The sequence below is a fragment of the Cherax quadricarinatus genome, chromosome 22 (assembly GCF_038502225.1).
Source record: "Cherax quadricarinatus isolate ZL_2023a chromosome 22, ASM3850222v1, whole genome shotgun sequence".
Taxonomy (NCBI): Eukaryota; Metazoa; Arthropoda; class Malacostraca; order Decapoda; family Parastacidae; genus Cherax; species Cherax quadricarinatus.
In genome coordinates this window covers 28,366,765-28,391,850 of record NC_091313.1, presented here as the reverse complement: position 1 = coordinate 28,391,850, position 25,086 = coordinate 28,366,765, and the positions used below count along the sequence as shown (strand labels likewise).

The window sequence follows — 25,086 nt, the reverse complement described above, 5'->3', positions numbered from 1 at the left end:
TAGTTACAACATCATGGTTTGATAAAATTCACAAATGTTCCAAACTTTAAGAAACTCTAGAATCTAGATGATGAATAATTAATTACAAAAAATTACGTACAGGTTAAAAATTATTAAAATGGCCGCCTAAAACATTAGAGGAAATATAATGTGTAAAGTTTAAAGCTGCCCTTTTTTTCCCCCCCCCACCCCCTATTCATATACCCTTTTTTTTAATTTACACAGCTGTCTGAAAAAGCCCCCAGGACTGACTCCTTACGCTACCCCTCCTTCGTAACCTGGCTCCATTGTACACCCATCTGCGTGACCTGGCTCCGCGGGCCCTTGCCTTCTTGATTTTGGCCCCCTTTTGTTTTTCCCGATCTGACCCCAAAATAGTTTTTTTTAAACCCTTTCCCCTGCGGCATATAGAACATTAACGTTTCCCAGTTTATCTTTTCATTAAATAGTCGATAAATTTAAATTCCCTAAAAAGGGCTTTAAAAATAAACTTTCCCCGGTATATTTACAAAAGATATACCCTTATTATATACATCTTGGTGTATACCCACCTTGATTACTGGTTTCCCTGTAAAATTCCCGGATGACCTGACTCCCTTTGCTGTCACCCAAACAGTACTGGGGGTTAAATAATGGTATAAAATACCGAAAAGTTGAAGATAAAAACCATTGCAACAGTTGGGGTATCTTTATTGACAAAAAGTTTTGTTAAAACGGGTTTCGGTAAAAAATATTGATACCTCTTAAAGGACTGAGACGCCCTACTGTAAAGGGCGAAACGTTTCACCCAGAAAAGATCCCAAGGGCCATTTTATGCTTTCCCTACAACCAAAAGTGGTAAAAGGAGTATTTACCCCCCTGGGGGGGCCCCTTGTTTACCTATAAGGTTCCCCGGGCCGGAAAAATTGGCAAAAAAAATAAAGCAGTAAGTGGGAAAGCATCACTAACATAAGTGTTGAGATACCCAAAGTATGTCTGTGGCTAATTTTTTTTCTTTTTCATGCTCCTATTTTTTTTCGTTATTTTTCCCAGCGCTTTTTCCCCTTAAATGTTTTAAACCCCAAAAGTTATAGTACTAAACCCTCTTTAACAAAAATTTTTTTCCCAGGCTAAAAAACAAAATTAAAAACTGTAATTTTGTCTACTGTAATTCTCTTCTAGTCTGTGGTGGGGACACTTGTGTTTAGTTCAGTACATCTGTCAAAGGGAAATTTTTCCCATGAAAGTTTCTTCAGTCCCACATTGGACTAAAAGGGAAATGGGGCGAAACTTTCCCTTTAAATTGCCCTGAATTTTATACAAAAGTGCCCCTTTTAATTTTCAGTATCCCTTCCCATTTACAACCCTTTTTAGTCTGCCCGGGGAGATTACGTCTGGCACCCTTCCAAAATGTTTTTTACCTTTTCCAATGTCGTCCTTTTAAAAAGGGGGGAAACATCAACTTAGTCGGAATCCAGAACGGCAAGACGTTAAACCCCTAAAAAGACTTCGATAAATTAGATAATTTATCTTTGAAAAACGGTCCAACTTTTGGTTTAACTTGGGATTCATTATCTGGCTGGGGGGTGCCACACAGCTAATTCCCAAAGCTCAAGACTCAACTTTCGTACAACTCTGGATTTGGTGCTCATACCCCACTACCCAAGATAAAGCTGTTAATAGCCCTTTGGCTTCCCTTTTTTTTGATAAAAATAATAATAATAGTTTAGAAAAAACCCGCAGTTCGGGCCCCTCACCATCCTTCTGTTTATTTACTAACAGTTTTTATAACCAAAAATTTGGGAAGTGCCCCGTTCCCGATAAACCTTTTGCCTCACACACGGGTTTCCCCGGGGAATCGTTTCCCCCGGTCGGCTGGAAAACAAGGACGTATTTCCAAAGGGCCCTGTGTCCCCTTGTTCCCCCACCCAGGGGAAAGGGGTCCTGGGTGTTAGTCGACTGGGGGTGGGGCCATCCTAGGAAAAAATTAAAATTTACAAAAAAATGCTCTGCAGTAGTATGTCACAAAATGTCAGCTAGGCCTGTTTACCTTGCCCTTGTAAAAAAAAGAAAATTATTAGTTTTGAAGGGTGTTTTCGAGAAACTTCTTCTTTTTTTCAATTAATGTTCCATCTGGGGCACCTATAATTTCAAACCATTTTTCCACAGGGTTCTAAATAAATTAATTTGATGCTCTTGAAATCATTTTTTTTTTTTTAAAAATCTGGCTAGTATAACTAAAATTTTGGGTTATATACACTTTCATCTTAGAACTGCTGGGTCCCATAAGTCTTTTATCAGGCTTTATTCTAGAGATCTGGCCCTTTTTTCGGGGGAACTTTTGTTGTTTTAAATTTAAAAATTGGGCTGGGATTATATATTTTGGGGAAATATTTAAGAATGTTTCTTTTGATTGGGTCATGTCATTTTTAAAATATTTATTGAAAAACCCTTTTAAGTGTTTCCAAAACCTGTCATTAATCATCTAAAAAGAATTTCAATTGCAAGATAACCCCTCGTAAAAGATAAATGAGAATAGCGATGACCCTATTGTTTTCTCCACAGCCCCCGTTATCCTCAGCCAGTACCCACCTGTTTCTCTTTAAAATGTGTTTTTCCAATAGTTTGTTCTGATTTCATTGGGGCATTTTCTAAATTCCCTCCTCCCTTCTCAACTTTTTTCCACCTATCAACTTTTTATCCAACTTTTGGGGGCCCGTGGTGGACCGTCTTTCGTCTTGGGACAAATTTTCCCCCAAATGAAACGTGGCAGTCAAGGTTTTTTTTTTTTTAAATGTCTCAAGATAATGTTTTCAGCATTCGAAAACAAACTTCGGGCTGGGATTGCAAGGGGCAGCATTTTGAAAAGAAAAAGGGGAAATAAAATCATTTTATCTGAAAATCAGAACCCCGATTGAATCTGGTATACTAGACTCCTAGGACTAAATAAAGATGGAAATCCCAAAAGGGGTCGAAACAAAGGGGGGAAGGGGGCTGTCATTCTCAAAAGAGATAATCCAGTGCTGGGAAACCCCTTTCTTTCCCCTGCCTCGCTCGAGGTCAACACTTCACCTCCAGGGGCCACTTTTTTAAAAAGGGGTGTTGGGGTGATTCGGGTGAAGGGTGTTGATTCAAGAAATTAGAGCTACCCTGCCCATTTTCCGGGGTCAAACCTGATCCCCCATTTCCAAACACTGGCCCCTGATTATAATAATAATACTACTGCACTAAAAATTTAAATTTCCCCAAAAGGACACACAATTATCTATTTTATCCCCGTCTCGTTCAAAACTAGAAAAACTTTTTCTCTGTAATAGTCACGTTTCCCTAATGAAAACAATTTTTTATAAAAAACTTGGGATGCATTGTTAAGGGTTTAAAAAGAACTAGTATTTTGAAGGTTTAAATGCCAACCCTTTCCCCTATCTTTTACCTTTTTTAAATTTTTGCCCTTTCCTTTTCTTGTTCATGAATGTTTTAAATGTAGAATGTAATTTTTAGAAAAACAGGACAAACTGGCAGGCTCGCGCTGAACCCCATATAATAAACCGACGCATTTTTAATAATTTAAAATATCCCGGAAAAAATATAAATCAAATAAATTCCATCATTCTTTTGGGGGGCGTCTGGCAAACACGTTTCTGACTCGGGGGAAAAGGTTTTCTCAGTTTTTTTTATTTTAGCCCCTGTCCACACCAAGCAGGTGTTATTCGCCTTTTCAACTACCGCCTGCCTACTTTTTACTACATTTTTGGGCCGGGGGACCCAGGTCAAAATAAGTCAAATTCTTTAATTAACCGGGAAATTTTTCACAGCTTATTTCTTTTTTTTCCCTTTCAAAGGCGGTTTTAATCTAATGCTATTAATACTTCATTTTTAATTTGGGAAATTTGAGAAGAAAAGGGCGAGATGGATAGAAAAAAAAAAGAGCATAACAAAAATGGGGGAATGGGAACAGGGGGGATGAAGAGGGGGAAAATGTGGATAAAAGGGGAACCCCGGGGAGTTTTTTTATAATCAAGGGGAAACGCTAAACCCGGAGGATTATAGCGCCTGGGGATGTGGGGCATTCAAGGGAATTCCCGGAACTGGAGCAAAGGGTCCCAAATTTCCCAAATCAAAGCCCCCACCCAAAATCAAACACGAGGGGGAGATGAAAGAACTGAAGCATTGGATAGGGGGAAAAGGGGGAAAAGGAAAACAGAACAAGGGAGGACTTTAAAACTTTAGTGCATTAGTGAAGGGAAAGGGGGGATGGAAATTTGGGGGTGAGATGGGGAAAAGGGAGAGAGGAATATGGAAGGGAGGGAAAAATGGGGAAGAGCATGGGATCCCAAAAGGAATAAGGGAAAGAGAGGAAGGGTGGGACACAGTGGGATACAAATCATGGGAGGGAAAGGAGGGGGAAAAAAGGGGGGGGGTTCGGATGTGGGGATGGAAATGATGGGAGAGGGGGGGAGATTATTATTATTATAATCCCAAAGGGGCCTTTTAAAAGGAATTATACGCGCCCCGGGGGGGTGTGGGAAAGGGATTCAGGCTTAATTCGGGGGAAATGGGCCGGGTCCCAAATTCCCCCAAATCAAAACCCCTCACCAAACATCAAAAAGGCCTTGAGGGGAGGGGGGGGAGAGAAAGGGGGGTGGATATGGCTCTCCCGGCGGTGGCCCGCCCCTTTTTGGGGGGGATAATATTGGCGTCAGCATCCCACAGCTCCTCGGGTGGTGAGATACCCCGGAAGGGGTAGTCTTAGGAACAGAAAGGGGGGAGGGGAATTTTCCCTTTTATAACTAACATGTACTTTTTTTCTGTGTCTGATCTTTTTTAAAATTAAGTAATAAACCAATTTCCTTATCAGGTCTGATTGGCCTCAAAGTTTAAAATCAGGTGAGTCAGTAAGCTGAATTCAGTACTTCTCAGTATAAGTAAGATATAACATGACAGGCAAATGTGAAATAAAATATGTGCACAGAATTAGGATATTAATGAAACCAAAACAAATGGTTTCAGTCTTATAGATAACCACAGGCCGATTTATATAGTGGAAGAGGTGAACTGTAAGGTTTTACTAGCTATATATTATATTTATCTTTATTTCTAGCTGATATCAATGCAAAGCATTTCGGGAAAATAAGGTCAATTTGGTCCCGGGATGCGACCCACACCAGTCGACTAACACTCATTTTATACTAATGGGTGAACATAGACAACCAGTGTAAGAAAACACGCCTAATGTTTCAACCCTCGCCGGGAATCGAACCTGGACCCTCATTGTGTGAAGCGAGAGCTTTTGCCACCAGGCCACGGGCCAGGTTAGATTCAAGGAAAGGGAGGAATATGATTACCTCCCTTTTCCCAAGTAACTGAGTCACTCTTTCATTCCTTGTCAACTTGTCTTTTATTATCAAAACTAAGGGCTAAACCCACCAGGGTCATACAGCACTGCCCTCGTTTTATATGCCAACCCTCTGTACTCAGGTGGGATTAAACATCAAATAAGTAAGTTTTTATTTATGTTTGTTGGTGACCGATAAAAACAATGATCGTCGAAACCATGCCATGCATTATTATTATTATAATCAAGGGGGAAGACCTAAACCCAGAGGATTATACAGCGCCTGGGGGAGGGATGTGGAAGGCATTCAGGCTTAATTCGGGGAACTGGAGCACAGATCCAATTCCCTAAATCAAGAGCCCCTCACCAACATCAAGGAACCTTCCTTGAGGGGACCATGCCATGTAGCTTCTGATGAGTGAATCAGTCTGCAAAGTAGGGTCACTGAGGCTTTAAAAATTGTATGGCTATTTAAATTGGCTTGGCAAGTGGACGAGTGAGAGAGGCTGAATTTAAGAAGGACCTTCCTATTATTATTATAATCAAACCTAAGCGCTCAACCACCGGGGTGATACAGCTATGAGTACCTGATGAGAGGAGGACCTTCATACCATGGGACAAATCAGATTCAGTGTTCCTTTATTCATATGTTCTTGCACATTATGGTATACCTGCAGTAAAGCAATTGCAAAGAATTAAAGACCGACAGTACTAACGTCCCACATCATAAAAATCTTTGAAAGGGTTCTAAGAAGCATGATCGCCACCCACTTAGATACCCATCAGTTGTACAACCCAGAGCAGCATGGGTTTAGAGCACGTCGCTCCTGCCTATCCCAACTACTGGACCACTATGACAGGGTCTTGGATACCTTGGAGGACAAATAAAATGTAAATGTAGTATACAAAGACTGCAAAAACCTTCAACAAGTGTGATCATGGTGTAACTGCTCGCAAAATGCGTGATAATGGAACAGGAAAAGTTGGTAGATGGATCAATAACTTCCTAACAAACAGAACACACAAAGTAACTGGAAACAGTAAGGTCAGACGGGGCTACAGTGAAAAGCTATCTCACAAGGTACAGTATTCACTCTCATCTTTTTCCTCATACTCATTTCTGAAGAGATTAAGCCTCAACACTGTCTACCTTTGCAGATGACACCCGAATTTGCATGAGAGCGTCATCTGTTGAAAACGCTACAAGTCTCCAAGCGGACATCAACCAAATCTTTAAGTGGGCCACAGATAACACTATGAAGTTCAATGAAGACAAATTTCAATTACTCTGCTATGGAAAACTCGAGGAAATTAAAGCTGTATCGGAGTATAAAACAAATTCCAATCATACAATAAAGTGAAAAACGAATGTGAAGTACCTGGGAGTGATAATGTCAAGAGGATTTCACCTTCAAAGACCACAACGTAACTGCCACATCTGCTAGAAAAAATGATGGGATGGATAATGAGAACCTTCAAAACTAGGGGTGCAAAGCCCATGATAATTCTTTTCAAATTGCTTGTTCTCTCTAGGCTGGAATATTGCTGTAAACTAATGGCCCCTTTCAAGGCAGGCGAAATTGCAGACCTGGAGAATATACAGAGAACTTTCATGGCATGTATAAGTACGATAAAGGACCTAAATTACTGGGAACAGTTGGATTATTATAATCAAAAAGAAGCGCTAAGCCACAATTATTATTATAATCAAAAAGAAGCGCTAAGCCACAAGGGTTATACAGGGGAACAGTTGGAATCCCTTGATTTGTATTCCATGGAATGCAGGCAAGAAAGATACATAATATACACTTGGAAAATCCTAGAGGGACTAGTCTCAAATCTGCACACAAAAATCGCTCCCTACAAAACAAAAGACTTGGCAGGAGATGCAACATCTCCCCAATGAAAAGCAGGGGTGCCACAGGTATGCTGAGAGGCAACACAGGGAAAGGGCCCCAAGATTGTTCAGCTGCCTCCCAGCCTACATAAGGGGGATTACCAATAGACCCCTGGCTGTCTTCAAGAAGGCACTGAGCAGGCACTCGAAGTCAGTACCTGACTAGCCGGTCTGTGGTTCATGTCGGTTTGTGTGCAACCAGCAGTAACAGCCTGATTGATCAGGCCCTGATCCACAGCAAGACCTGGTCACAGACCGGGCCGAGGGGGCATTGACCCCTGAAACCCACTCCACATAATATAAAATGGGAAGGTCGTGTACTGCTGACTGCACAGCAGTCTACCTACTAGTTGCCCTGAACATCAACATGACTTGGGACCCAGCAGAAAATAATTTCTTCAATTTTGCTAGAAATGTGGCACAACCAAAGTTGTATATGAAGAACTAGGGGATGAGGTGAAATTTTTTGATAGCTTGCAAAGCCCTAAAGTTGTCTGAAACTACCACGAATGTGGTATGAGAATTGCATACCATTCATTATTATTAAAAAGGAGTGCTAAAGCTACAAGGGTCATACAGAACAGGGCTAGCATTTTCACAGCTGAACTGTATGCAAAGTCTAATAACTGACTTCACACTACACTGTCCAGGAACACCACTGCAAACCTGACACTGTCAGAGGATTTAGAACCATCAGTGTAAACTGCAACAGCAAAAGAATGAGGCCAAAAGTGGTAGAAAAAAGGAAGCAAGGATTGTTATTATCATAATCAAAAAGAAGCGCTAAGCCACAAGGGCTATACAGCGCTGAAGAGAGAAACCAAGAGCGAGTGAATAGAAAAGGGACAGAGTAAACGGATGGCGAACAAATAATGGACCTCTACTAATGTCCATTACCATCCTGTTCATAGAAGGTTGTGAGATTATTATTATAATCAAGGGGGAAGCGCTAAACCCGGAGGATTATACAGCGCCTGGGGGGGGAGGGGATGTGGAAGGCATTCAGGCGTAATTCGGGGAACTGGAGCACAGATCCAATTCCCTAAATCAAGAGCCCCTCACCAACATCAAGGAACCTTCCTTGAGGGGAGAAGGTTGTGAGAGCGGATGAAATATCCGAGGATGGAACATTAACCTCTTGACAGGGAAGGAATGAAAAGCACCTATACATAAATGTATTTTTGATGATGAATGGGATCAGGTTTAAAGAGAGTTGCAGGAAAGGCTGCAGAATATATTTGGTCACCATAGTCTAGTTTCGATAAAATTAGGGCTGAATGAAGTTGGAGAGTTCGATGATCTCCACCCCCTTCCTAATGAAAGATGAGTGAGGGTTTTAAGGAGGTTCAGCTGGCTATAACAAGTTGCTTTCAGGGAGGTAATGTGAGGTTTCCAGGAGAGCCAACAATTGAACAGAAGACCGAGAAATATGACCATATCATTTTCAGGGATCCAGAATTATCAAAACTAAATGCTAAACCCACAAGGGTTACAGGGATTTGGGAACCATACAGGTATAGCAGAGTATTAGAGACAAAATGTCTAGTAAAAGTAATCTAGTGCATTGCAGAACCAAAAAATTTAAACCTATTAGTGGACCAATAGGAATTATTATAATCACGGGGAAGCGCTAAACTCGTAGGATTATACAGCACATGTGAGGGGGGCATTGAAGGTATTCAGGCTCAATTCAGGGAACTGGAGCACAGATCCAATTCCCTAGATCAAGAGCCCCTCACCAGCATCAATTAACCTCCCTTGAGGGGGGGGGGGGACCAATGAGAAATGCATTCTGGAAAGAGGCTGCTAGTAGGTGGCAGTCAGCATCTGCACAAGCTATAGTGATCAGCATAAAGTGATGACCAATTATTAGATGGCTAATCATATAAACAAAGGAATGTATTTAGAAGCATACCTAATCATTAAAATTGCTTCTGACCTAATCATATTATTTTATTTATTTTACTGAATGTGTATATTAATGTTGATCATCCACTGCCAGTATTTTTTGTTAAATATTTACTTGTTGATCATCACCATTATTATTACAATCAAAACCAAGCGTTAAATCCACAAGGATCATCTAGTGCTACAGGGTGGGATACGCTAAAGATGAAATGCGTACAAATCAGAGACCAGTGAGGGGTCAGGAGTATGCAAGAGGCAGAATTAACAATAGTGGAGAGCATTGAAAGTTTTGAGAATAATAATCAAAGTTGGTGTAATAAACCAGTTGTTGACAAAATGTCAGAGGGAGTCTGCATCAAAGGTGGGGCTGTTCATCATCCCTATACAGCCTCTCCTCACTTAACGACAGTTTCGTTCCTAAGACCACGTCGGTAAACGAATTCGTCACTAAGTGAGCAGCATACTATAATGGTAGTGGGTTTGTGTCAGCCATCTTTGATATTACTTTAATGTCACCTTTGTGCCTTTTATAACATATATCTAGTATATTTTTAAATGTTTATACATGTACCGAGTATTGTAAAAAAAAAAAGAAGAGGAAATTAACTAATAAACATTATTTAGGTATGCATACCGATCAGAGGGCCCATCATAAGTCCAAGTTGTCGGTAAACAAGTACGTCGCTAAGTGAGGAGAGGCTGTATTATATACTCTAGTACATTCCTAGAATTATGGATAAAAGGAGGTAATGAAACACCAATACAATGTCAATTTATTGCACTTTGGTGAAAAAGCATACAAAGCAACCAATCAGGAAGCACTGTTAACCACAGTCTGTCATAAAAATTTCACAGCACCACCCTAACTATTTGTGCTTTTCTTACACAGAAGTGCATCACCACCGTTTTCCGTCGAAATCTGTTATCTGCAGGCAACTGTTTGGTAAGAAAACTACAGCTGTGAGATGGTGAATAAAACACACACTTGGCAGAGCAAGCTTTATTGGAATAACATTTTTAATTTGTGATCTCTATAAGTTGCATTGTGCCTGCCAATAAAAACTTGTCCTGTAAAGTGAAGATATCCATCAACAGTGTCAGCAACACTATTTAGATATTTCAGTTGTGTAAACTATGAGGAATGTACAGGCATTTCTTGTGACAAATTTGGTAGTGCTGTCAATGAGACAACCTTTACTGTGGAGGAAAACAATCAAATCTATTTAGCAATAAAGTTAAGATATATTAATGCTGCAAATTTTGTAAATGCATATAAATTATTGTACAACAAAAATACGTAAACCGTCGATATAACAAACTAATGGGGAGCAAGTGGCCATTAATAGCAATTGTGGTGGAAAAAGCCTGTTTTGTCCTGACAGTACAATAACAATATAGACAACTCTGTAAGCAAAGAACTTTGTCCTTTTTGCATTGACTGATTCGGTTGATTTAGTTATGTATTTCCATAGTCCATTACATAGACCATTTACAGCAAGGGTTTACTATTAGTGAAGAACATATCAATGTGATGCCATAATATCAGAATTCAAATAGTGTACATTATACAATAAAGGTCATGTTACCTAGACCCCACTCAACCAAAGTTAAGCTGAATAGCACAAAAGGTGAAGTTATTTCCACCAAACGCATTACTCTGAGAGTTTTCTAAACTCGAATTTAAATTATGAATTGGTTATTTTATCTCTGAAATTCTTAAAACCAGGTTTTGCCTAGTCCAAAATAGCACCAGGACTTGCACACAGTCAATCATTTAAGTTCGTGACCTGAGGGACTTGTGCACAGTGAGATTTATTTTATCTGACCACCTGGCAAGTCAGATTTATTCTTTCAAACCTTGGAGGGGAAGGGGCTTCCTTTCCTTAGATACTTTGACTAGTCAGAGCTGGTTATTGGATAATTAATGACTGCAAAAAAAATAGAATAACAAGGGGAAAAACTGCATAATCAAACAAAAAGCATGAAACCATACATTACATTGAAAAGGGAAATGTTAAAGCTGTAAAGGTCACACAAAACTTCCCTACTCGCCTACCTGAAATCTGACTGGTAATTTTTGCTTTATTCACGTTTAATATAAAAGTTTAGTTTTTTACACATGAGTAATTTGTAGGTAACTTAACGTTGGAGAACCCAATATAATAAAACACTGACAAAGCACTGGGGACCTAGTACATTTGAAGAAAAAAATTGAACAACAGGATCTTTACTGTATTAAAAATTATAGCACTATAAAAGATGAATTCCAATTTCTTTGTTTACTCATAAAAATCCACTAAACATGTAGGACCATCCTAATACAAAAAGCTAAGCATACTGTACTAGTGACAAAAATTTAAATTTAATTACTCAGCATGAACAATGTACTTCCTCATGCACACTCAGCTAACACTTAAAATAAGCATTGCAGTGTATTCTTACAAAGCCATAACAAGTACTTTAAGATCTAAGTAAAAATTACAATACTGTATCGTTTTTACAATAAGCAAAATATGCGATATGTAAATACTGGCATAATTGTAATTGGGAAATTCAGAGGTTTCATGAACTTGTTATATCTTTGTTGATCTTTAAATAATAAATAGAATCGTTTCAGAACCTGTGCATTAAGCTTTGCCTTTAGTTTGTGGAAGAACCTTGTTTTTTACCTAGCTCTTGCATATTTTTTTTTTAATGTTTAAGGCATCAGAAAGGCACTAAATAAGCACACAGTGTTTATTTAAAAAATACACTTTTAAGTATTAAATTTAAATATAATACAAAGAGAGGAATATGTAGGGTATTTTAAGAAGTGGTTTGTAAATAGAACCACAAAAATATGACATTTGGTTTTATTAAATAAATATTCAGTTTTCATTAAATCCTCTCTTTGAGACACTTATCTAAAACTATTATTAATTCTAAAGCTAACAGTTTATTTCACAGTATTGCAAATATATCTATTGAATATTAAATTCATAGACTCCTATTGAGTTAAAAATGCTACTTGGACTTCAAGAAAACCACATTTCATGGCCTTTATTTTTGTGCAGCTCTTAATTACTACGAATTGCACAAAACATTATATGACACTTTCTAAAGTTGAATGAAGTACCATTAAATAAGTTATACTAAGAAATGTATAATACATTGTCACATATTAACTGGAAATTATCTTACAAACCAATGACATCTTACTGTATTATTACAATCTATTTAGCACAGGATTAGCACCCAAGTATTCAGCAGCAACATTTTACTGACTTTGCACAATAATAGTGCAAGTCCTACAGAGGTCAAGTGGTGGACTGTTGCAATGTGCAGCTCTCAACCAAGCTGCAGTCTTATCTGTTACATATGTAACATTTAAGGATCAGAAATCTGAAGCATGAATATTAAGTAATTTCTTCCGGAATTATGTTTAAATTTGGAATTCCAGTCGTCCACATGTAAATGCAATTCCTACTGTGCTAGAGTAGCATAATTAATATGGAACAATTGACATCTGCCTGAAGGAAGACAGCTAATAATATGCAAACTTTATTCACAAAGCACTCAGCAGTATACAATTAAACGGGAGAACGAAACTAACTAACAAGTAGCCACTTGTCATCCCTACTAACAATACATTATAGCAATTATGCAAGTACAACACATATTAGTACATTAACAAGTAATAAGGACAGTGCATGTTTCATTTACACAGTTAACCTATTTCAACTTTAAAGAAATTATACACAGCATACAGCTGTGACAAGAATGCACTGGTGAGAGATTCAAAGCTATAAAACTATCAGTAACACTTTAAACATATTAAGACTAAATACTGTTATAACTACACTACTATTGGCACCTCCATGTACTACTAGACATGGGAAAATAGTTTTCAGAAAATGTTTTTCATTCATACCTAGTGATGAAGATTAATTACAGAAATGTACACGATAAATGTAGCTTACTGTCCGTCACAAAATAATGATAATTAAAGATTAGTGATACACATTATATAATACAATCGAGCAAAAATAAATCATATTCCAAGTACAGGCCCTGCTTTACATACTAATATGTATGAAAGGGATTATGCGATATTTAACTAAAACCAAAAAAATGCATTCTTGGTCAACTACAGACTTGATATTTTTTTACAAATCACCAGCATAAAATGAGTTAAAATGCAAAGCTTCATTTAATAATGACTCGTCAAAATTATCTTAAAGCGTCGTTAATGAGGATATACTGTATAGTAATGTACAAATATTTAAATTTCCAGGGTTCAACTAAGACTCGATTCCTGGTAGTAGTTTGAGTCGATGAAAAGAAGGGTCATCTGAAATTAATTTCTTAATAAATTTGCACAGTCTTGGCCCCTCAAAACCTAGGCCATGTACATCTAATGTGCTACTTAATTCCTTATTAAAAAAAATTTTTTTATAAGACATTAAATTGCTGTACAACAGTCAGCTGTTTACCTAATTCCTACAGCATAAAATAAAAAAGGTTAAAACGTACACCAAATGAATGAAGTTAATGTTCTCTTAGTTACTACAACAGCCAATGGTAAATATTTTTTTTTTTACTTGACTCGCATGCAAGGATTTAGTGTAAAATATAAACTAAATGAATTTTAAATTTAAAAATATATACGTCTAATATCTGATCTACATATTAGCAGGAAGAACTTTTCAAATCTGACAAAAACAAAGATCCCACTAGCTTCTACTATATACACTGTATTTACTATTATATTTCACTATCCTAATTAATTTTTTAAATGTATGACTTCAGTATATCACTGGTAAGTTAGGTATAGTACCAAAGAACTAAGTATCAGACCCTCTGCATTAATTTCACATTTTTTTAAGCAAGAAAAAGTATGCAGCAAGAGTGACAAACGGTAACAGACTATGCGAGAGTTAACACTTAATGGCATTCACCAATACTTCATTGGATTACACTTAAAACTGTATGATAATGTAAGAAATAAAATACTTGCCTAAGGACTAACTTGTATAGTAATGATCCTTCTATTCAGTGTTACTAAGGTTGAGTCAGTATCATCAGGACAGGGTCTATGACACTAAGTAATGAACAGCAAGCCTTGTAAATTTTTACAGAGGTATAAACAAAAATTCATTGTTTCAGTAGAGGACTATATCTTCAAAAATCTAGCTGTATAGCCCTTGTGGCTTAGCGCTTCTTTTTGATTATAATAATAATTCAAAAATCTAACTGCTGTCTGAACATGAGATTCTTGATTTTCTGCATTACACAGATTCAAATCCTGAAATACCTGAAAGAAAATTATATACATGTACTAAAGTAACAGATGGGGTTGTAAGAGAAGTGAATGCTCGGTTGTTGGCAAGAGGTGTGGGGTTAAAAGATAAAGAATCTAACGCAAAGTGGGAGTTGTCACAGTTGCTCTTTGCTGATGACACTGTGCTTTTGGGAGATTCTGAAAAGAAGTTGCAGAGGTTGGTGGATGAGTTTGGTAGGGTATGTAAAAGAAGAAAATTAAAAGTGAATACAGGAAAGAGCAAGGTGATGAGGATAAAAAAAAAATTAGGTAACGAAAGATTGGATATCAGATTGGAGGGAGAGAGTATGGAGGAGGTGAATGTATTCAGATATTTAGGAGTGGACATTTCAGCAGATGGGTCTATGAAGGATGAGGTGAATCACAGAGTTGATGAGGGAAAAATAGGTGAGTGGTGCATTGAGGAGTCTGTGGAGACAAAGAACTTTGTCTATGAAAGCAAAGAGGTAAATGTATGAGAGTACAGTTATAACAACACTCTTATATGGGTGCAAAGCATGGGTGGTGAATGCTGCAACAAGGAGAAGGCTGGAGGTAGTGATGTCATGTCTGAGGGTAATGTGTAGTGTGAATATAATGCACAGAATTCATAGTTTGGAAATTAGGAGGTGCGGGATTACCAAAACTATTATCCAAAGGGCTGAGGAGAGGTTGAGGTGGTTAGGACATGTAGAGAGGGTAGAACAAAATAAAATGACTTCGAGTGTATAAATCTGTAGTGGAGGGAAGGCAGGGTAGAGGTCAACCTAAGATAGGTTGGAGGGAGGGGGTAAAGGTTGTTTTGTGCGAGAGAGGCTTGGACTTCCAGCAAGCATGCATGAGTGTTAGACAGGAGCGAATGGAAACAAGTTGTTTTTAGGACTTGACATACTGTTGGAGTGTGAGTAGGGTAATATTTATGAAGGGATTCTAGGAAACCGGCAGGTCGGATTCGAGTCCTGGAGATGGGAAGTACAGTGCCTGCATTCTGAAGGAGAGGTGTTAATGTTGCAGTTTTATAACTGTAGTGTAAGTGTGCCTCTGGCAAGGCAGTGATGGAGTGAATGATGGGCCACCCTACCTTGGTGGGAAAAGGCCTGTATGTTAAAATAAAATGTTTGTCATACTCTTTTCATATTAAATATATATTTTATTGCAAACAAAAAAACTAGTGAATGTGTTAGAATGTGTTCAATTATAGATTACAAAATGTGTAGCATATAGTAGCATGAATTTTTATAATAATAGTGGCATGGAAAAAAAATTGGTTATCAGAGAATGCAAAGAAAACTTAATAAAATATACAATGAGACACTAGTTAGAAGACAACCAAGGGATGTACAGTACTATATCCCAGTTCCTTCCTATAGTTACATAACTGTCCTAAGAAACATGATACCTGAAAGTCCCCCAAATGCATGGTTGAAGGTTACTGTATTTGTACAATACCACTTTTATACAATTTTTATCTGATGTTTATACATTATTCAGATGCCAAGAAATTGGTATGTAAATTCTTAAGCTGGAGCTTGATTAAAAAAAAAAAGTCTAGGATACCTTCAACCACAGATTAATCCTGCTAACAAGTGTGACAGGTATAACATTTGAAAAGAAAAAAGATAATCATATACTAGAGTAATAATATAATAGTTGAACACTATGGTATGGTATACCCGTGTACAGAACAGGAACTCCTTGACTTACTGAGGTCTAACACGCTTGAGACCAATCCCAGGCTACAGCCCAAAATAGTCTGCTAAATCTAGGTTTTTATCAAGATGCAGGAACTTGTTTACTGCTACGTTAACAGGGGCAGTGGGTGTAGAGAGATTTGTGTGTATGTCTTACCAAGGATTCAAGCCTAAGTCCTATCAATCAGTTATGAGTTGGCTGCTGTGACCACTATACTACAGGTTTCAGGTTAGCCAACTCATATGCTGTATGTCAAACTTTTAGCTGTTATGAGAGTCACAAAGCTAGGACAAGAACAGACATGCTGAGTGTATAAACTGTTAGAGTTAAAAAAAAAAAACTGTGCTAATTCTTCCTACCTGATTACTCTACAAATTATAAACAAAATGAGTAAAATACAAGGAAATGTATAAGAACATTTTATGCAAGAAACACAAGAGTGCTAGGAAGAAAAATCAATCAACATCAACCAGTAGGGTAGCAAAAGGATTGGTGCTTGTACTGATAATTTATAGACAATATTTAGTGGAGATATTGGGAGTAGAAAATGTGGCATGGGATTACCAACCAGTCCCCTTTAGCTACTAGATCACACAGAATTACAAGGCTTCCCTAAAGTAATTTGCTAGAGAAATTAACAATTACATAAATATATTTCTGGATTATGCAATAATTGCAAGCATAATGAACTATTAAAAAGACAGCCTACAAATTTGGACAACTACATAATGGATGATGGATTTCAAAGTGGATGAATGTGTCAACAGGTACCAAGAAAATAATAAACTGTAATGAGTGTTTCTTTTTCAGGTCACCCTGCCTTGGTGGGAGTTGGCCAGCATGAAAATAAAACTTAAGAATGTCTGATAAGAGATACTGGCATTATACACAACACTAAAAGATCAAATAAATTCAAATGTTTAAAAATTATATACTCCAACAGCTAATTTTAAGAGATCATTTATATAAATAAAGAAAATTTACAAATTAAACCAATATTAAAATGTGAAGTTTTCATATGATGGCCACAATATGAGACGAGAAAAATATAAAAGCTAAGAGCTGTGATTGCACAATAAATTCAAGGATTAAGCTAGGAAGAATGACTAAAAAATAACTGTTCATTAAAAAATGGATGGGGAAGAGAGATGACACTTTCTAATTTTTTTTGTACCTTCTCAAATTTGAGTAAACTTGTTAGAATTAACTACAGGAATGACAGCATAGTGGAAGATGTGTAAAAATACCTGCATTATTTCTTTAAAAAACAAATGAAAACAGAAAATGGGCATTTGTTAAACACTGCAAGTTTTCCAAAACTAAAAGCAATAGTGTTACTAAAATAAAAACGGTTTATTTAAAATAGGATTTCTACAATAGATTTAATGCTATCTTCAGTGTATCATCCTGATCATTATCATGACCATAATAAAAATAATCCTTACCAATTAACCCTTTGAGGGTCGACAGGCCCTCTCCGAAACTCGTTCTCAGGGTCGGCCAAATTTAAAAAAAAAAAAAATTATTTTCTCTTATGAAAAGATAGAGAATCTTTTCCCGATCATAAAGACACCAAAAGTTTGAAATTTTATAGAAAACTTACGGAATTATGCTCTAGCAAAGTTAGTGGTCTCGGTGATGTTTACGCATCGGCGATTTTGCCCACTTTGAGCCCCATTTTCGGCCAATTTCACTGTACTAGTCGACAAAAAACATGAATATTTCGCTAGAACTCCATTTTTTCTATCGAATGGGTGCAAGAAACCACCCATTTATAAATTCAACTATCCAGTACAGTGGTCAGAATTTAGCAATTTTGCCAATTTCACACAAATTTCAAAAGATGCCAATTTCCGAATAGGGTCCAGAATAAACAAGAAAGACATTCCTGGCACTAAAATGACATTTCCTCTAGTCATTAGTCACGTCTCAAGGCCCCTCTTATATTCTTTTGCTTTCCACTTTGAATTTTTATTCTCACAAAAAATATAAGATTTACTGTTATGCAGACTACTGCATTAGTGTAAAAAATGGTATAAATATTATTTGTGCACTTGTGAAAGAATATTAGACTCACCAGTTGACGTGTATTGCACGCTTGGCACGATTTGTTTACTTTTGAAGTTTGGTAAAAATCGAACATATCTGCTACTTTGAGCTCAATTTCAAGGCACCTTTCATTGTAAAACCAGTCAAAATCATCTCAATTTCTGTAATATGTCTTCCATTCTATAAAATGAGACCAAGAAAACTAGAATACAACAATAAATACCATACGAAAATACACTGCAAAGTCGCTGATTTATTAAAAAAAAAAAATGGTCAAAGTTTTTTTTTTCTCATTATGCACTGTGTGCTGCAGGATTTTTTTTAGACTGTGCACACTGACCACATAGACCCATTCTTTCATATGAAGGCCTACCAGCTTTCTCCCACTAGATTTGAGGCCGCTAGAATTTATGAGTACTAGTACGTCAAAAACCCCTACGCGTAAGACGTACTAGTACGACCAAAACCCTCAAAGGGTTAATAAGACCTCCTAAATTTAAGCAAAATTTCATAGTAATATAACAAAGAAAAAAAATTACACTGACATTCCTACTAGCATTTTCAAGTTGTATTTAATCCACCAAAGAAAAAAAAAAAAAAAAAAAAAAAAAAAAAAAAAAAAAAATTAATAGGGGAGGGAAGGGGACACAAAAAGTCTCTCTCTAGAAGGAATGCCCAATAAAAATATTGGGTTTCATACAGTACATTATTTGTTTAAAGTAGGGACCTGATAACAGCAAAGCAAGAGTTCTGGACAGATCCAGTGTACATGTCATGATATTACAAGTGAATTTTTCAAGTTAATGTAGAATGAAAAATGAAAAACCGAATGTGATATCCGAACACTGTGTGTGTTATCACTTCTGGAAAGCTTAATATGAATAAATATGAAGTAATTATGGTTATAGTATAAGAAAATAGGCACTAAATCCATAGGGGTCATACAGCAACTGAGAAATGGGAGGTCATCAGTTCTGATCCAAGACAGGTAATGACATTTGTGCCTTTCACAAGGAGTGATCCAAAGACAGGGAAAGGTAGCTCTAATTCCTAAGATCAAGAGCCTTCCACTAGCATCAAGGCAGCCTTCCTTGAAAGGATTGCAAGAATAAGTAAAAATATAGATCATGTTATGATGAGAAAGATGGATGATGGAAGACATGGATGGAAGTACCACCTTATTAAAAAGATCTTCAATGTTATTATGGCACATTATATTCATGATGAAGTGCTAAACCCATAAGGGTCATATAACACCAAATAAGGTTAGATCCAGTGAGGAAGAGGGTAGCTTCAAGTCCTTGGGTCATGAACCTTTTACCAGCATCAAAGGACCTCATTTCTAAAGATTATGGAGCATAAAGATTGAATAAGCCAACCTTACTGTGCTGTGAGAAGACACCAAATATTAAAAATATACATAAAAACTTCTGGTCATAACACTTAAGCTCCAACATTTCATAAATAATTCATTAGAGACTCCTAGAATGACATGGTACATGGCCAAAAAGTATGAAAACAGACAAACTGCAAAACAACCCCATAATAGAACAATATTTACTCTATGTAGAGTTCAAGTCAAGACATAATAAAGCTCTATACCAGGGGTGGGGAACCTGCAGCCTTCTAAAGCATTAATGCAGCCTTATGAATGAATTGTTTTTCTTGAAGTTATTATAAAATAATTAACTTTTTACAAAATAGCACATTTTGCAGTATAAACAAAATTTCTTGAATGCAGCCTTATTACATCACAGCTAACTTTATTGCTGCCTTCAACATAAAAAGGTTCCTCACCTCTGCAAATATATGCCCCAATCTAAGCATTTTCCGTAACTTGTCTGCCTTTGTTAACCCTTAAACTGTCCAAACGTAGATCTACGTTCATGTCCGTAGTGCTCCGAACATAGATTTACGTTTTTTTTTTTTACATTTGAAAGCATGTAAAAAAAAGGATAGATGTACGTTCAGAGCGCTACACACGTGAACGTAGATCTATGTTTGGACAGTTTAAGGGTTAAAGATGCCATCTTGTGCGTATAATGAGTCTTCACACAGTTCATGCATATACAATATATCTGCTAATGAGTTCTGTATAATAACTTTACAAGCAAAAGCTACCAACCAATGAGAAATATTTGTGAATAAAAAAGTAAATTAAAATTTTACTAATCTATTTATGTACCGAACCTGGTAATCTAAACCCAAAGTTACTTGCATCCCTCGGGCAAAAGAATATGAAATTTAATATTCTATGATTTAGGGACAAATAAGCAAGTTATTTTGAATTAGATACGATTTACATTAGCTACATGCAAACAGGACACCATGTGGTGTATGGCATGTATTGAGAAGACGTTTTGCATACAGGAGACTTCACCAATAAAGTCCTTGGGGATGAAACTTCTCAATAAATGTCATAAACTGCACATTGTCTTATTCACATACTTGCTGGTATATTTAACCACTGATATACAAAGAAAAGCTGGTAGATTTCAACATCAAGTAGTCTTCAAAAATTGATACTTATGGTAATGGTTTGCCACCACGGGCTTGGATCTCGTGTTGTTTCTTGAGGCGTTTCTTTAACTCCTGTGGGAACTTCTCATAGCACTTCTTGCATATCTGTAAAACAAAAATGAAAACTTAAGCATCAAAATCAATGGAACACTGTATGTTAGTTAAAACTGAATGTATTAATGTATAGTATATTGTACAATACACGTGTATGGCTAGATACAAATATGCCAGTTGTTTACCTGGAGAGAGTTCCGGGGGTCAACGCCCCCGCGGCCCGGTCTGTCACCAGGCCTCCTGGTGGATCAGAGCCTGATCAACCAGGCTGTTGCTGCTGGCTGCACGCAAACCAACGTACGAGCCACAGCCCGGCTGATCAGGAACTGACTTTAGGTGCTTGTCCAGTGCCAGCTTGAAGACTGCCAGGGGTCTGTTGGTAATCCCCCTTATGTGTGCTGGGAGGCAGTTGAACAGTCTCGGGCCCCTGACACTTATTGTATGGTCTCTTAACGTGCTAGTGACACCCCTGCTTTTCATTGGGGGATGGTGCATCGTCTGCCAAGTCTTTTGCTTTCGTAGTGAGTGATTTTCGTGTGCAAGTTCGGTACTAGTCCCTCTAGGATTTTCCAGGTGTATTATTTATTTTATTATCACACCGGCCGATTCCCACCAAGGCAGGGTGGCCCGAAAAAGAAAAACTTTCACCATCATTCACTCCATCACTGTCTTGCCAGAAGGGTGCTTTACACTACAGTTTTTAAACTGCAACATTAACACCCCTCCTTCAGAGTGCAGGCACTGTACTTCCCATCTCCAGGACTCAAGTCCGGCCTGCCGGTTTCCCTGAATCCCTTCATAAATGTTACTTTGCTCACACTCCAACAGCACGTCAAGTATTAAAAACCATTTGTCTCCATTCACTCCTATCAAACACGCTCACGCATGCCTGCTGGAAGTCCAAGCCCCTCGCACACAAAACTTCCTTTACCCCCTCCCTCCAACCCTTCCTAGGCCGACCCCTACCCCGCCTTCCTTCCACTACAGACTGATACACTCTTGAAGTCATTCTGTTTCGCTCCATTCTCTCTACATGTCCGAACCACCTCAACAACCCTTCCTCAGCCCTCTGGACAACAGTTTTGGTAATCCCGCACCTCCTCCTAACTTCCAAACTACGAATTCTCTGCATTATATTTACACCACACATTGCCCTCAGACATGACATCTCCACTGCCTCCAGCCTTCTCCTCGCTGCAACATTCATCACCCACGCTTCACACCCATATAAGAGCGTTGGTAAAACTATACTCTCATACATTCCCCTCTTTGCCTCCAAGGACAAAGTTCTTTGTCTCCACAGACTCCTAAGTGCACCACTCACTCTTTTTCCCTCATCAATTCTATGATTCACCTCATCTTTCATAGACCCATCCGCTGACACGTCCACTCCCAAATATCTGAATACGTTCACCTCCTCCATACTCTCTCCCTCCAATCTGATATTCAATCTTTCATCACCTAATCTTTTTGTTATCCTCATAACCTTACTCTTTCCTGTATTCACCTTTAATTTTCTTCTTTTGCACACCCTACCAAATTCATCCACCAATCTCTGCAACTTCTCTTCAGAATCTCCCAAGAGCACAGTGTCATCAGCAAAGAGCAGCTGTGACAACTCCCACTTTGTGTGTGATTCTTTATCTTTTAACTCCACGCCTCTTGCCAAGACCCTCGCATTTACTTCTCTTACAACCCCATCTATAAATATATTAAACAACCACGGTGACATCACACATCCTTGTCTAAGGCCTACTTTTACTGGGAAAAAATTTCCCTCTTTCCTACATACTCTAACTTGAGCCTCACTATCCTCGTAAAAACTCTTCACTGCTTTCAGTAACCTACCTCCTACACCATACACTTGCAACATCTGCCACATTGCCCCCCTATCCACCCTGTCATACGCCTTTTCCAAATCCATAAATGCCACAAAGACCTCTTTAGCCTTATCTAAATACTGTTCACTTATATGTTTCACTGTAAACACCTGGTCCACACACCCCCTACCTTTCCTAAAGCCTCCTTGTTCATCTGCTATCCTATTCTCCGTCTTACTCTTAATTCTTTCAATTATAACTCTACCATACACTTTACCAGGTACACTCAACAGACTTATCCCCCTATAATTTTTGCACTCTCTTTTATCCCCTTTGCCTTTATACAAAGGAACTATGCATGCTCTCTGCCAATCCCTAGGTACCTTACCCTCTTCCATACATTTATTAAATAATTGCACCAACCACTCCAAAACTATATCCCCACCTGCTTTTAACATTTCTATCTTTATCCCATCAATCCCGGCTGCCTTACCCCCTTTCATTTTACCTACTGCCTCACGAACTTCCCCCACACTCACAACTGGCTCTTCCTCACTCCTACAAGATGTTATTCCTCCTTGCCCTATACACGAAATCACAGCTTCCCTATCTTCATCAACATTTAACAATTCCTCAAAATATTCCTTCCATCTTCCCAATACCTCTAACTCTCCATTTAATAACTCTCCTCTCCTATTTTTAACTGACAAATCCATTTGTTCTCTAGGCTTTCTTAACTTGTTAATCTCACTCCAAAACTTTTTCTTATTTTCAACAAAATTTGTTGATAACATCTCACCCACTCTCTCATTTGCTCTCTTTTTACATTGCTTCACCACTCTCTTAACTTCTCTCTTTTTCTCCATATACTCTTCCCTCCTTGCATCACTTCTACTTTGTAAAAACTTCTCATATGCTAACTTTTTCTCCCTTACTACTCTCTTTACATCATCATTCCACCAATCGCTCCTCTTCCCTCCTGCACCCACTTTCCTGTAACCACAAACTTCTGCTGAACACTCTAACACTACATTTTTAAACCTACCCCATACCTCTTCGACCCCATTGCCTATGCTCTCATTAGCCCATCTATCCTCCAATAGCTGTTTATATCTTACCCTAACTGCCTCCTCTTTTAGTTTATAAACCTTTACCTCTCTCTTCCCTGATGCTTCTATTCTCCTTGTATCCCATCTACCTTTTACTCTCAGTGTAGCTACAACTAGAAAGTGATCTGATATATCTGTGGCCCCTCTATAAACATGTACATCCTGAAGTCTACTCAACAGTCTTTTATCTACCAATACATAATCCAACAAACTACTGTCATTTCGCCCTACATCATATCGTGTATACTTATTTATCCTCTTTTTCTTAAAATATGTATTACCTATAACTAAACCCCTTTCTATACAAAGTTCAATCAAAGGGCTCCCATTATCATTTACACCTGGCACCCCAAACTTACCTACCACACCCTCTCTAAAAGTTTCTCCTACTTTAGCATTCAAGTCCCCTACCACAATTACTCTCTCACTTGGTTCAAAGGCTCCTATACATTCACTTAACATCTCCCAAAATTTCTCTCTCTCCTCTGCATTCCTCTCTTCTCCAGGTGCATACACGCTTATTATGACCCACTTCTCGCATCCAACCTTTACTTTAATCCACATAATTCTTGAATTTACACATTCATATTCTCTTTTCTCCTTCCATAACTGATCATTTAACATTACTGCTACCCCTTCCTTTGCTCTAACTCTCTCAGATACTCCAGATTTAATCCCATTTATTTCCCCCCACTGAAACTCTCCTACCCCCTTCAGCTTTGTTTCCCTCCTGCGTTCCAGGGAATACAGGTTTAGGAACCTCAAGCGCTCCCAGTAATTGAGGTGTTTTATCTCCGTTATGCGCGCCGTGAAAGTTCTCTGTACATTTTCTAGGTCGGCAATTTCACCTGCCTTGCAAGGTGCTGTTAGTGTGCAGCAATATTCCAGCCTAGATAGAACAAGTGACCTGAAGAGTGTCATCATGGGCTTGGCCTCCCTAGTTTTGAAGGTTCTCATTATCCACCCTGTCATTTTTCTAGCAGATGCGATTGATACAATGTTATGGTCCTTGAAGGTGAGATCCTCCGACATGATCACTCCCAGGTCTTTGACGTTGGTGTTTCGCTCTATTTTGTGGCCAGAATTTGTTTTGTAGCTTAAATTAACATGTATTAAAATGGGATGTCTATATAGAACAGTAAACTCACAATGATCGATCAACAGAGAAGAACTGGAGGCTAGTAATAGCAATTGGATAGAGCTGGGTCTGTTTTGCTGTGATAGTTACAAAACTTCATACAAACAGACTTAGCTGTTTCTAAGCCAACTCAATCAAAAGATTTTGTTCCACATTTCCAGAGTTTGTTAAATTGAGGTGTTGACTGTATGTGCACTAATGACACCATATGCATTGGCATTTTTGTCTACATTTAATGTCTGACTGTTAAGAAGGCCATAAAAGTCCCTCAGTAATATGGACTGTC

At 38.0% G+C, this 25,086-nt stretch overlaps 1 protein-coding gene across 3 annotated transcripts in view; it reads right to left on the bottom strand.

Annotated features, from left to right (window-relative positions):
• Positions 1 to 9,880: 9,880 nt before the first annotated feature.
• LOC128689712 (LIM zinc finger domain containing stck) overlaps positions 9,881 to 25,086 on the bottom strand; it is a 45,236-nt gene continuing 30,030 nt past the window's right edge. For all 3 annotated transcript variants that reach the window (XM_053778105.2, XM_053778104.2, XM_053778103.2), the window contains one exon: positions 9,881 to 20,784. In XM_053778105.2, the coding sequence (XP_053634080.1) occupies positions 20,686 to 20,784 (99 nt within the window). In that variant the 3' untranslated portion in view covers positions 9,881 to 20,685. The remainder of the gene's footprint in view (positions 20,785 to 25,086) is intronic.